Source organism: Echiichthys vipera, assembly GCF_963691815.1.
Source record: "Echiichthys vipera genome assembly, chromosome: 7".
In the NCBI taxonomy this organism is placed as follows: Eukaryota; Metazoa; Chordata; class Actinopteri; order Perciformes; family Trachinidae; genus Echiichthys; species Echiichthys vipera.
The window spans coordinates 14,070,868-14,084,290 of NC_139832.1; the positions used below are offsets into that span (position 1 = coordinate 14,070,868).

General features: G+C 38.9%; 1 protein-coding gene across 1 annotated transcript; it reads left to right on the forward strand.

Annotated features, from left to right (window-relative positions):
• The first annotated feature begins 807 nt into the window (after window positions 1–807).
• On the forward strand, window positions 808–11,009 carry pnpla2 (patatin-like phospholipase domain containing 2). Its single transcript, XM_083915988.1, has 9 exons — window positions 808–1,113; window positions 2,258–2,490; window positions 3,157–3,222; window positions 5,601–5,810; window positions 5,918–5,978; window positions 6,373–6,576; window positions 7,855–7,987; window positions 8,261–8,383; window positions 9,262–11,009. Exons 1-9 carry the CDS (start codon window positions 927–929, stop codon window positions 9,578–9,580), a joined length of 1,536 nt encoding a protein of 511 aa, XP_083772114.1. The 5' UTR covers window positions 808–926; the 3' UTR covers window positions 9,581–11,009.
• The last annotated feature ends 2,414 nt before the right edge of the window (window positions 11,010–13,423 follow it).

Below are 13,423 nucleotides of genomic sequence, written 5' to 3' on the forward strand. Positions count from 1 at the left end.
AATAATAAAATAATTAACACAATCTATAGAGAGGACCAAACCAGCGGTGGAAAGTAACTAAGTACATTTACTCAAGTACTGCACTTAAGTACAATTTTGAGGCATTTGTACTTTACTTGAGTACTTCCATTTTAATCTACTTTATGTTTCTACTCCACTACATTTCAGAGGAAATATTGGACTTTTTATTTGGCAGCTTTAGTTTTTGATATTATTAATACAAAATATTATCAACAAATGAAATAATATATTGTTATAGATTAAACACAGCAGTATATAAAGTAAATTCAAGTAGCCCCACCTTCATCAGCTGCAACATTAAAGTGATATTTACATTAATAAATCAATAATTATTATGTAATAATGTGATATTCTGAAACAGGCATTCTGCCTAATGAGCACTTTACATTTTGTACTTAAAGTACATTTTGATGCTGATACTTTTGTACTTTGTCTTTTACTAAAATAACGTTTTGAATGCAGGACTTTTAAAGAGTATAACAAAGTACTCGGAGCTGTTTTACTTCTTCCACCCGTGGACAAAACAAACCGCGTCGTTGCGCCTGGGGACAAATATTTGACTCATTGACTCCACCGTGTTACGGCATGGTGGACTGTGATTGGTCACGTCTTCAACTGTTGGATCTGTGATTGGTCAATTTGCTATGCGGTGTCGATTGTGATTGGTCGAGCCGGTTTGCCCCGCCCCCTCCCCCAAAGACACACCAACCAGGGTAATTGAAGGAACCAAAACAACTCCCCGTGGCTCACCGCGGGCTCGCGCTATTTAACTCGCTCAGGGCTGTTTTAAACTACAACTTTCACTCACGGGGTCGAGCTGCAGCATAATGGGGCTCCCGTGTTGTTTATTAAAGTTATTTTAGCAAACGTTACCTGCAGCGACCTTTACCCTTCACCCCATCGGCATGTTTCCTCTAGACTCGCCGTGGAGCATCTCGTTTGCCGGTTGCGGCTTCCTCGGGATCTACCACGTCGGTGTGGCCAGCTGTCTGCTGGAGCAGGCGCCGTTTCTGGTGCTGAACGCCCGGCACATCTACGGGGCCTCAGCTGGAGCTCTCACCGCCACTGCTCTGGTCACCGGAGTGTGCCTGGGTCGGTATCTGTGGGGGGTCTATTAAACATGTCCAGGAGGTGGAAATGATGCTGTTAAAAAAAACCAAATAGGCTGCTTGAGTCATGTTTAAAAAGCTTGTAGGCTGCAGTAAACTGATTTAGTATAAGTACTAATTGTATTAGTGTATTTCCAGTCATCAAAACCATTTATTAATTGCTTATATTGCACTGTATCATCTATTCCTTTGATATTCTTGGTTTTATTTCCTTTGCTTGTTTTTATTTTTATCTGAATGTCATTTTATATGTGTTTCTTTCCAATGCGTTTAATGTTTTAGGTAATTATGAATTACCTTGTTGTCAAAAGGTGCTATACAAATAAACTTGCATTGCCTAATGCCTAGTCCTGTGACAAGTAGAAGTAAATAAGTAATGCAGTACCAACGAATCGTAAAGGATTGATAGTCATTATGCAAAATTGATTATTTAACAGTAATATAAGGTTATACACTGCAGCTACTACAACAGTGGATTATAACGTTTGTTGCATTAAGGTGTAAGCAGCGTTTTAATGTTGTAGCTTGAGGTGGAGCTCATTTAAACCACATTATACACTGTTGAGTAGTTTAATCTGTAACAATGAGACACGTTTATCACGTTCATCTGCAAAATAATTAGTAGTTGCGGCTGTTAGACAAGTGGAGTGAAATAATCACATTTCCTTCTGATTTGTAACAAAGTAAGTAAATAAGAGGATAAGTAAAGTACCTCAAAACGTGTTTACTTTCCACCACTGTAAGTTACTTTAAACCACTGTCAAAGGACCAGTATGGCACCCTGACCATAACCATGTCTAAATGAATGTGCTTTTCCAGCTTTTTCAGTTCAGCGGCACTCCTCAAAGTGATAACCATCTCTTCTTCCATAAAGATGCATTTTGAAAGATTGTCTTACAAGGGTTAAACGTTTAAAGGAAACATAATATCCTCCTAACTGCTCTCTTACAGAATAACTGCAATTCTTGCTTTTTCAAATATGAAAATAAACTTAATTGAAGCTGCAAGTCCTGTTTTTATAATGTAGACAAAGTGCAGTTGTATGAAGAACTTTATTCAACCCCAAACTTCCTGCATCTCATCTTTATCTGATCATTTGCTTTAACAAAGTCTTAATGTCTTCACAGGAGAGGCAGGTGCAAGTATCATCGATGTTGCCAAAGAGGCGAGGAAGCGATTCCTCGGACCCATGCATCCTTCCTTTAACCTGGTGAAGATTGTCCGTCACATGCTGCGACGCACTCTTCCAGATGACTGCCACCATGAGGCCAACGGGCGGCTAGGAATCTCTCTTACCCGAGTAACAGATGGAGAAAATGTCCTGGTGTCGCACTTCAACGACAAGGAGGAGCTGGTTCAGGTGGGAGTCTCAGAACAGTTCTGTCAATATTTTGCAGAAGAGTTGGTTGATATTAATGAAACCAGACGTCAGGATACGGTTTATTTAAGTCTCATAATGTGACAGTATTTCGGGGATGCCCATGTGCGGTTTCGGAGGCCGTTTGAGAAACGATCATTGTCCTGTAGAATTGACTGTTGTTTTTAGAGCTAAGAGACACTTCAGCTTCTCAAATGTGAGTATTTTCTGTTTCAGTGTAAACTGGACATCTTTGTGTTCAACTGTTGGTTCCACACAAAAGAAAAAGGTTGAAGATGTAACCCTGGGCTCTTAAGAAATATAGCATTTTTCACCATGTTCTGACATTTCATAGACAAAACCTTTAATCGATTGATTGAAAAAAGTATCTGCATATTAACTGATAATGAAAATAGTTTGTTAGTTGCGGCTTTAATGATTTGCACTGACTGTTTATTTGACTCAGCTACAATAATGTAATTTAACTGTAATCAATCCTTTAAGAACAGAAAAAGACAGCATTAAGTTACACCATGACACTGTGATAACTGAATAAATATATTATTACACTGTAATACCAATCTAATATCACTATATCACCCACTGTTACTCCGCCCCCAACAATAAGTTTCTGATATTATCTCTAATTAATGTTTTCTCTTTTGTTAGGCCTGCGTCTGCAGTGCCTACATCCCAGTGTACTGTGGCCTCATTCCTCCTACGCTGCAAGGAGTGGTGAGTAGATTCAGAATTATTCAGCATGTGTCCTCTGTTATCTGTCCATATCTGATATGTGGCCTATAATAAAAAGAAATGACCTTAATTACTTTCATGGATTTTAAGTTAAGGACTGCACCGTGGTGTAAAGACCCGTCTACCTTGTACTGTATTTTCTTTCACCGGGCTCGACACTAACTTGATTGATTGACTGATTTTACAACAGTTTTGGACCGTTGGCTAAGCGCTGCCCAAGACATTTGGGATTGGTTTTAAGAAATACAAACAAGTCAGACCTTTTTCCCCCTCTATCCCGGATAGTAAGCCGGTGTAGCCAGATCATACTCCACCGCGCTGCGAGACTACCAGGCTGGCTACCAGGCGTCAGCTTGGGTTGCAAAAACTGAAAATATGCTTTTTAGCCACCTTGAGTAATTAAGATCTAACTATGCACTTACATCAGCGTCAGCTTAATAATGAAAAGGTGAAAGACCCCAAACATTTGCAGATTTCCTTTTTGTTGGTTGAACAAAAGTAAAATAACTTTATTTGCGTCACCACTGTCTCTAAAACATATGAAGAGTATACACATGTAACAGCAATATTTGAAAATCACTAATGCAAATTATATTATAATTGAATTGGATGCCAGTTTCTTAAACAGGTTGTCAATGAAGGGTTCGTACACGTTTTCCAAGGTCAGATTCAAGCACTTTTCAAGCACTTTCAAGATCCATTTTCAAGGTTTTCCAGCACCTTACAGCTGTGGTAAATTACACAATTCTACCAATACATACATATTAAAATGTTTATTTGACTTTTTTTAAATCACGTTAAAAGAGATGCTATGAGCAACTAAAATTGTGTCCTGTAATACCAGAAGGATAAGAAATTTAATTAAAAGTCTATTTTACAGCTATTTGGTTTGAAAGAAATGGGGATACAATTCCCAGCAGTATCAAGCACTTTATCCAAAATTCAAGCACTTTTCAAACCTTGAACCCAAAACATTAATAGTCAAGGATTTTCAAGGATTTCAGGCCCTTGTAGGAACCCTGCAATAGCAACCTTGCAACTGTTACAGTCGAGCCCTGCTCTCATTGTGTTTTGTTGTTGTTACGCTTTGCACTTTGTTCATCTGTAACTGCTCCCATTAGAGGCCTCCCTTTCCTCAAGAATGTGTTTGTTCTGAATGGCTCGTGTATGGAAACAATGATTATAAAATTCCTCAGGAGTTAGTGTTTGTCAGAGATCTCAGAACTAAAGGGGAAAGCAGAACTTGTATGTTTTTTTTTTTGCTGGACATGTTTCTAGAGCAAAGGTTCTGTGGGCAATATGATTGAGCAATACCACCGCTCCCTCTGTGGCCTTTGTGATGGTGTGTGTGTGTGTGTGTGGGTGTGTGTGTGTGTGTGTGTGTGTGTGTGTGTGTGTGTGTGTGTGTGTGTGTGTGTGTGTGTGTGTGTGTGTGTGTGTGTGTGTGTGTGTGTGTGTGTGTGTGTGTGTGTGTGTGTGTGTGTGTGTGTGTGTGTGTGTGTGTGTGTGTGTGTGTGTGTGTGTGTGTGTGTGTGTGTGTGTGTGTGTGTGTGTGTGTGCATGTGCAAAAATGTGAGAGTGGCAGAGCCAGATGAGACCATGTTGGCACAGGCTTTAAGGTTGTTCTGTCCTCTCTGACTCTCAGAGGCTCAAATTCATAAATGATGTCACTTTGGTCTTAATCTGTTGACACACACATCATGCCTGCCACCTCTAAAGTCTAAAAGTTCACCAGCTTCTATAAAAACAAACATCAATACACAGGATATGATGTCACTTATCATATCCTCTGTGATGATTGCTCTATGGAAAAAGCAACATGAGGTTCCCAGATTTGTATCCACTCTTTTTTATGAATGTAATTGCTATTACAATCAACAGACATATCACCAAATATCTCTACAACACAACTAACACACAAGGCCTTTAGATTCTTCCTCACAAATAAATATACGACAAAAATGTATTAAAAAAACATGTACTTTCTGCAATAAGAAAGGTTTTTATTATTGTACTGTCTTTGGGAATTTTATATTGTGCAAAACAACACTAAAAAGAACATTAGCCCTTACTTTGAATGTTCATTTTTTCATACTCATAAAGCTACATATCTTAATTCCACCCCATCTTTTAAGTTGTTTTTAATTCAAATACGTTATTTTGAATCTCTTAAATGCGTCAGTAGCTCAAATGCACTTTAGAGATGTTTGTCTGAAGACCATCACCAAAATTATTCTTATTTTTGTATTATTATTATTTTTATTACTCTCTTATTTAACTGTTGCCAAATATGATTTACAGTTAACGTTTTAAAGATGTCCTGCATTGTATGATGCAAATGTTTTTCTTTTATCATTCAGCGATATGTGGACGGAGGAATCTCAGACAACCTGCCTCAGTATGAGCTGAAAAACACCATCACTGTGTCCCCGTTCTCCGGGGAGAGCGACATCTGCCCCCGGGACACTTCCACCAACATACACGAGCTGCGATTCACCAACACGAGCATCCAGTTCACTCTCACTAACCTCTACAGAGTCTCCAGGGCACTTTTCCCTCCAGACCCAATGGTAGGTCGCTTGATTACAACCTTCCCGATCAACACAAACCTACAGATTAGCTCTTTGAACAAGAGTGAACTCAGTGGATTTCTTGTTTGTGTTTGCTTTGAGTGCAGGTTATGAAGGCCATGTGTAAGCAAGGATATAAAGATGCGCTGCACTTTTTAAAGAGGAATGGTAAGAACCTTTCCTAATCATGACAAGCTTTGTTTAAAAGAAACGGTTGAGTAATACGCTGAATTGTTTTTTTGTCCTCTGTTCAGAACATACTAGAATGTAAACACACTATCGTCCTGATACGCTATCAGAACATGTGCTTCCTGTGACCACATCACCAAATCAATAGACAGCTTTCACTTGTGGTTAGACTTGTGTTACACCTCTCTCATTTGTTTATGTATTTATGTTTTGGCAATCTGTAAGCACACAATCAACATGATCGGACAAAAACACCATTTACAAATGTGTTAATAATTATAAACCTGTTGGATAAGTAACTTACTGAGAAATGACCTCAGCATTGATCTCAGATAAGAAAAAATAACTTTTCACCTTTTGCTTCTGTTTTCAGGATTGCTCGATTTCAACGGACCCCGCAATGACATGCCCCTGCTAGCTAATGCTGAAGAAAATGAGGATTGTGATGATGAAGAGGACAATAAAAGTGATGAAGAGGAGGAGAAGCCACATGTGCAAGGGGAAGCTATGATGGTTCTCTGCAGTTCCTCAATAGATGAGCATATCATGGAGCACCTTCCACCCACCCTGCACAACGGTAACATATTATAGAAGAACCAATGAAAGGAAGTGCACGAAGGAGGAATAGATGTAGCTTCATATGTAGACTTTTGTCTCTGTCCTGTGAACACCATGTATGCACATTTAGGCTGAGAGTAACATCCCAACTTTAGCTTCCTGAAAATGCATGTTTCTGATAATCCATTGGGTTTTCAAGTTTGGAGATACACGGCGTAAGGACTACCACTGACGTCATCAGTGACTACATCCACAGTTTATAAAGTTTTGTCTTCTACTTTGTAGGTATTGTTACCATTTGTGTGCATGTCAACAGTAGCACACTTGTTATGTTTGCATAGAAATGAAGTTAAAAGGTAGACTGATTTGAAAAGTCATGTTACTGAACCAGTGGCTGCCTATATGAAAAGAATCGGATCAATATGTAAAAAAAAATAGAACACTATAGGATGGATAATAATCAGCTGTATGCAAAAGAAGTGCAAACAGTATTTATTCATTTTAATTAGAATTTGTTAGGACCTGGCGAAACGAGGACTCACGTGTAGTCAAGGTACGATAAATGCAGGCTTTATTTCTGACACTCAAACACCCTCGTTAGACAGAACAATAACTCAACAGGCTACTAAACTCTAAACTTGTCTACACGGACGAGAACTTTACAAAGAAAACAATCATGGCAAGAATTTACCAAATAAACTGAAAATTGCTCCAGAGGGAGGAAAGAACAATAGGCCAAAGCTACATTGATCTGAAACTATCATGTAACACAGCAGACCGGTGACACAGGAGGAAGGGCAAGTGACCTGAAACGAGAGGGGGATTGCCCTTCAAAATAAAACATGAATTTCACGAGAGTAAAAACCCAAGACAGGACAACTCTCACCGCAGTGTGACAGAATTGTACTTTTAGTGTTTCTTAAATGTATTTTACCTGTTTGAACACTTTTCTTGTTATGTTAACTTTGGTCCTTTCAGGTAATACATTTAGATACAATACAATTAGTCGGTAGTGGAACAGTACTATCACACATTTAATGGGTCGTATTTTGACGCTCCCTCCGTCAGCAATTATTTACTTTTCAAACATGGTTTGGACCGGAGCACAACTTGCGTATATCAGTGGAGAAATGCTATATTTGCTTACAAGAAAGACTATGTTCACTCTGCTTAATTGTGTAATTTGATATACATGTTGTACAATATGTCTCCTGTTTAGCTCATGAATGGGGCTGCATAAATCACGTCAATTCATGGTTTGTAGTAACGTTGTGGTCCTCTTTGCCTCCCTCTGCAGCTCTAGTTGAAGCCTGCATGGAGAGGAGGAGTTTGACTCGGTCGCTAAGCAACCTGCTTCCTGTCCGGATGGCCTCGGCCATGATGCTCCCCTACACTCTCCCTCTGGAGTCTGCCATGTCCTTGACTCTCAGGTGCTGTAGATCTTAATTACATCTGGTCCCGTTCCCTCCTTACTGGATGTACCACAGTACTACCTCTGCATGTCTGCTTGGGTGTTATGTGTGTAGCTGTGTACAGCAAAAGTCATTAGGTTGTTTTGGATGTTAAGAATGTTTTTACTGATTAGTGGAGCTGACTATTCTGTACCAGTAACAGTGTTTGCCATAAAGACATTAAAATAGCAGATAATACTTGAGAGGCCTTCTGTGCCATTTAAGACTAACAGCAACATATCCTGTGTGTAGACTTCTGGAGTGGCTGCCAGATGTGCAAGAAGATGCAGGCTGGATTCGAGAGCAGATGTTTAAAATCCTACAGCATGTTCTTCGCCAGGCCTCCAAAAGCATTTCACAGCATGTATCTGCCAGGTACGTGACTGTGCAAACAGCAGTTATTTATCTTTTTAAAGCAAAGTTTGACATATAATCATATCTATACGCTCTGTGATTGATCTGGCTGCTATCTACAGTACTGTAGATAGCATCTACAGTACTGTAGATAGCAGGGCCGGGTTGCAACATGGTTAAACTGATTTATTTGGAACAGTTTATTTTTGCAAGAGTTTATTGTAAGCAAATAACTGCGAGTCTTGTTTGTGGCCACCTGGAATGTAAGTCCAATATTCACTCTCTTTAGATATTTTTGGTCTTCATCAATACCTCCTGAGTAAAATATCCAGCTCTTTAGCTGCTTACTTTGTCTGTCTGCTGTTTAGTGCAGAGCATTAGTGAACAGATGTTTTTTTTTTCACTGAAGAGGCCAAGCCCCCAACACAGCAACTTCCTTGTTGATCCACTACAGAAGTTTTTCACGGCATAATTAAACCCATTTAAGGCCTGGTACAGTGTTTAGGTCATATCTCCATGACAACACTGTATACTCGTATACGTCAGTCAGATGGACGTATCTCCCTCCCCGCAACATCACATACATGCCCTTTTTTGGTAAGAGGAAATGAGGCGGAGTCAACGTCTGACAAGATGGCGACTCCTGTAGACGTGGACGATTGGATAATATTGAGAGAACGGACCTCAACGAAGAGGCTACATCCATTTTTTATACAGTCTATGGAAGAGACTGAACCAAAATAGTGAAGTTGAGTGCTGGTGCTCGTCAGTTAATCACTACGATACACCCCTTTCAAACTGTTTTATTGATACATAATTACAAATGTTGATTATAGCAGCTTTAATATCAATAAGTGAAACCGTTACAGCTGGATCTTCTTTACCACTTCTTTGTCTAGGTTTTCCTGGCAGCTGGAGCTGCACCACTACCAGTGCCTCCCGTCCAAGATCAGCTCATCCAACCTGTTTCCCAGCTGGGTGAATGAGAGCAGTTCTTCATTCCTGGATGTCTTCACGCGTCTCGACCAGTACAAAAAACGGCTGCTGTCTGGCGACCTGTGTATCAACATGGACCTGCAAGGCTCGTTCAAAACTGGACTGATGTCACCAGATAAGAGCCCTCCCTCCAACCTTTCCCTTGAAGGCCTCATAATGAACATAGATCAGTTTGATGTTCCACCTGCGGCCGACTCTGAAGAAACCATCAGCAGCATCTAAGGCTACAGTTACAAGTGGCCGACTATTTTCAGAAACGGACATTTCGCCGTCGTTTTCAAAAATAACTTTGTGCGCACCTTTCCGTTTTCAGAAAAAAAAAGATTTACACTAAGCTGTGTATATATATATATGCCGTCAAGAGCACGCCAAACCTGTAGGTGTCAGTGTACAGAGAAGCTCAAGCCCCCGTTAGTCAACGATCCGTGATCACGAGAGCCACATGAAAATGGAAACATAGGTTGCACCTGTGACGCAGGTGCAAGTCCTGGCGCATACTTTGACGTCTGCTGCCGAAGACTCCGTGTTTCTCTGTTTACATGTAAACGTGCAACGTGTTTTTCAAAATCTCCACTCTGGCCGGAGTTTTTAGAGAGAATCGTCTTCAGAAGTGAATGCTCTGTTTGCGTGTAAACGAAGGGCACAAACGCAGGAAAACGTCTCTGTTTAAAAATAACCGTGTAAACGGGGCCTGAGAGCTTCTGACAGGTCTCTGCTGCTGCCGCACTGACGTTCAGACAAACTTAAACTAGACCCAGGAACATTTTAAAGGAATTTAAATCAGACGTTAACATCTGTTTACACCCTGACATTTAGATATTTTGACGATGCCAAGAAGGCATTTTTAATCTGATCAGACCTTCTGTATAGTGGTTGAAAATGGTACTAATTTACCACATTTACACTAACTGTGTATTAAATATTGACGGATGCATGACACTGAAATAAGTACTTTATATTTTAATCAGAGCCCATAGACAAAGTTTGTCTGCACAGTAGGTCTACAGAAGTGCATTTAAACTTAGCACATGTGCTCAAACATGTACAAACTTTAATTACAGGATGTTACAAACAAAAATGCACACTCAAAGGAGCTTTGTTAAAATAGGCGAGTGTTTATGTTTAAGTGGAATGTAGTCAGACCAGTGGTTAAGCATCACGCTCCTCCTGCGTAAGGTTATGAGCTCTAAGTCACTTCTGACCAGCAGTGAATGTACCAATCCATTTGTTACACTTATTTACTCCTTTTATTTGATGCAAGTGTCAATGCACTACTGTGAAAAACATGTTTCTATGTCATGGTTTTATTTCTTTACACTTATTTATATGAAAAATACAAAACTGCTGTGCTCTGTTTCTATTATCTTATTATTTTGAATTCACTCACATGTGAGTTACAACAATTTAAGTCTATATTATATTGAATTTCTGCTTGAAAATAGAAAAATACATTTTAATGCAAACAGTTAATTGATATATTTTCATTATTTCAAATAATTAGTTTTAATTAGAATTTTACTTAGTGTTTCTTAGGCAAAAATGTACCTGTTTGAATACTTTTCTTGTCGTGTACTACGGAAAATTCTAACTGTTGTGCCTTGAACTTCAATGAAATAATTGCCAAATGAGTTTAACATATTGTCAAATTGTTGCAGGGAATAATATTTATGTGATCATTAAATAAACAGGTATTGTTTAACATTAACTTCAGCTCATGTGTTTACTCATTGCTGTGAATACTCGGTTGAACAACAATGATCGTCACATTACCCAGAAAAACTGTGACTTGCAGTGAAAAGTGCGCACAGAGCAGGGAACAGCACACACCGGTGACAGTAACCAAACAGTGCATCTGGGAACTGAAAGATTTCTTGGGAGGCTTCCAGATGATTCCAATAAAATGGCAAATAATCACAGTTGATTCCCGACTTGTGGGTGTAAAGCACAGCTCACAGTTTGACAGTATAGTGGTACCACAATAAAACACTGAAATATGAAAATTGAAATTGATTGAGGTTGAAAAAAAATATGAAATACGTTCCAGGTTAATTTTGCTATTTAATTATAAAATACTTTTATAAAATGGAAAAGATAAGATAAGATAAGGCCTTTATTTATGGTCAGAAGGTAAATTTGGTTGTAGCAGCAGAAATAAAAAACAGATAAACAGAGAAAGTAAAAATTTAATTATATGAAGTGAAATAATAGAAGTAAAACTAAAAACTATACACGTTTCTATGCCCATGCATTTTCTATGGACCATGCAAATCTTTGACCTCAACCCTTATTTGATCTCAACTCACCTGTAAAGTTTCTTGACTACATTTTGTACGGTTATTGGGCCAGGGCCGTAAAGTTGGGGGCCCACACTCATTTTCGAAATCAACCTTCATTTTGAAATCCACGCCTGTGAAGTTTCATGACTGTATGCTGGACGGTTGGAGGCTACATATCGTGGTGCCAAAATCTGACCGATCTGGCGTCGCAGCATGGTTCGATCCCATCACAAGATGGTCTCTGGTGATACTTCGTGTCTGGCAGTATTAAAGGTTGAATATGGAGAATGAGCAGATCACCGCCATCTAGTGTCTCAAGATCGTCATCACAACAACAAAAAATAATTCCTCCTCTCAGGTTGCCAGGTTGGTCAGACCCGGTCCAGTGGCCTACAGTAGACCGGAGTCTGTTTGATCCCATCCCCTCGGACAAATCGCACCATAAAAACAAGCATTGCAGAGGAGTTTGACTGACAGTTACCGTTAGCCCCTACCGCCCTAAAGTCAGTCAGCTGCTGGGACAAATAAGCAGCTGCAGGATTTTCAAACTCCATTTCACCAGTGCCAGCCGACAGTAGCTGCACCCAACAACAGACAACCCTGGCAACCAGCAATGCCCAACGCTATTGGCTGGAACAATGTAAACAGAACGTGACAGACATTGTGAAACCGGTCAAAAAAAAATTAACAAATTAATTCAGACTAAATATATATTTTAATGGAAAAGCAATACTTTTACTCTGTACCCCTCAAAACGCCCTGTGGTGTTTTTTTTATATATATATAGCTTTTAATGAAGATTCTACATATTCAACCTTTAATATATAGGTATAGGTAATAGAAATATAATATAGTATATATGATCTAATACAGTAGCCTATATGGTTTACTAACATATGTAAGGCCATAATACAACAATACAGCCTAACCTAACTATTTGCCCCATTTTCCCACTCATTTAAAATGTGTCATATATTCATAATATTACTCTCTAAACCAAACAAATCTATTAACTTAACTTAATAAATCTAAATAAGTGAGATATAAACACAGGCAGCCAACGGCGGCAGATACGATGCCTTCAGGTAATGTCGGAAATATTGTCTTTCGTGTATTTTTGCTCATAGTCCGCCTCTGAAGGTGGAGGCCAATGACTGGTGTATTTTACACACATGCATTTGAATTTTATGTTGGCCTTTTATATTATATGTATATTATATATATATATTATATTTGTTTTATTTTTTATTTTATTTTATTAAATTTACGATAATATAATTATACTATAATATAACAATTTTGTGGGGCTCAAATCAACCTCTTTATTCTAATTCTCACCCAGGCACACTGGGTCTATAATGAGTTAGTGTCACGTACGTGTGCGTGTGTGTGTGTGTGCGTGCGTGCGTGCGTGCGTGCGCGTGTGTGTGTGTGTGTGTGTTTGTGTGTGTGTGTTGTCATGTGATGTAATCAATCAATCACTTTATTTGTCCCCTAAGGTTTTGTAGCACCTCACAGAAACACAAAGCACATGATCACATTACATAAATACAAAGTAGGAAGGGAAAACGGTAGCGGAAGTGTAAACAGGTTATAAGTTCTTTAACAAATATTAGTAAAATATCTCATCTTTATAATAAACCATTTATGTGTTGTTTTTGTGTAGACTTATTGTTTGTGTTGTTGATGTTGTTTTTAATCTAGCTAAAACGGTAATTGTTATTAATTCATAGCCTAGTCTATGAGAAAATTACACTACTTTTGTATTTATTTTTTGACCGTTGTAAAG

What these genes read in the sequence shown, in the direction of transcription:
- pnpla2 (XM_083915988.1), top strand. Translation starts at nt 927, where the DNA reads ATGTTTCCTCTAGACTCGCCGTGGAGCATCTCGTTTGCCGGTTGCGGC. An exon ending in ACAAGGAGGAGCTGGTTCAG is followed by an intron (nt 2,491 to 3,156) that starts GTGGGAGTCTCA and finishes CTCTTTTGTTAG; the next exon opens with GCCTGCGTCTGCAGTGCCTA. An exon ending in TTTTCCCTCCAGACCCAATG is followed by an intron (nt 5,811 to 5,917) that starts GTAGGTCGCTTG and finishes CTTTGAGTGCAG; the next exon opens with GTTATGAAGGCCATGTGTAA.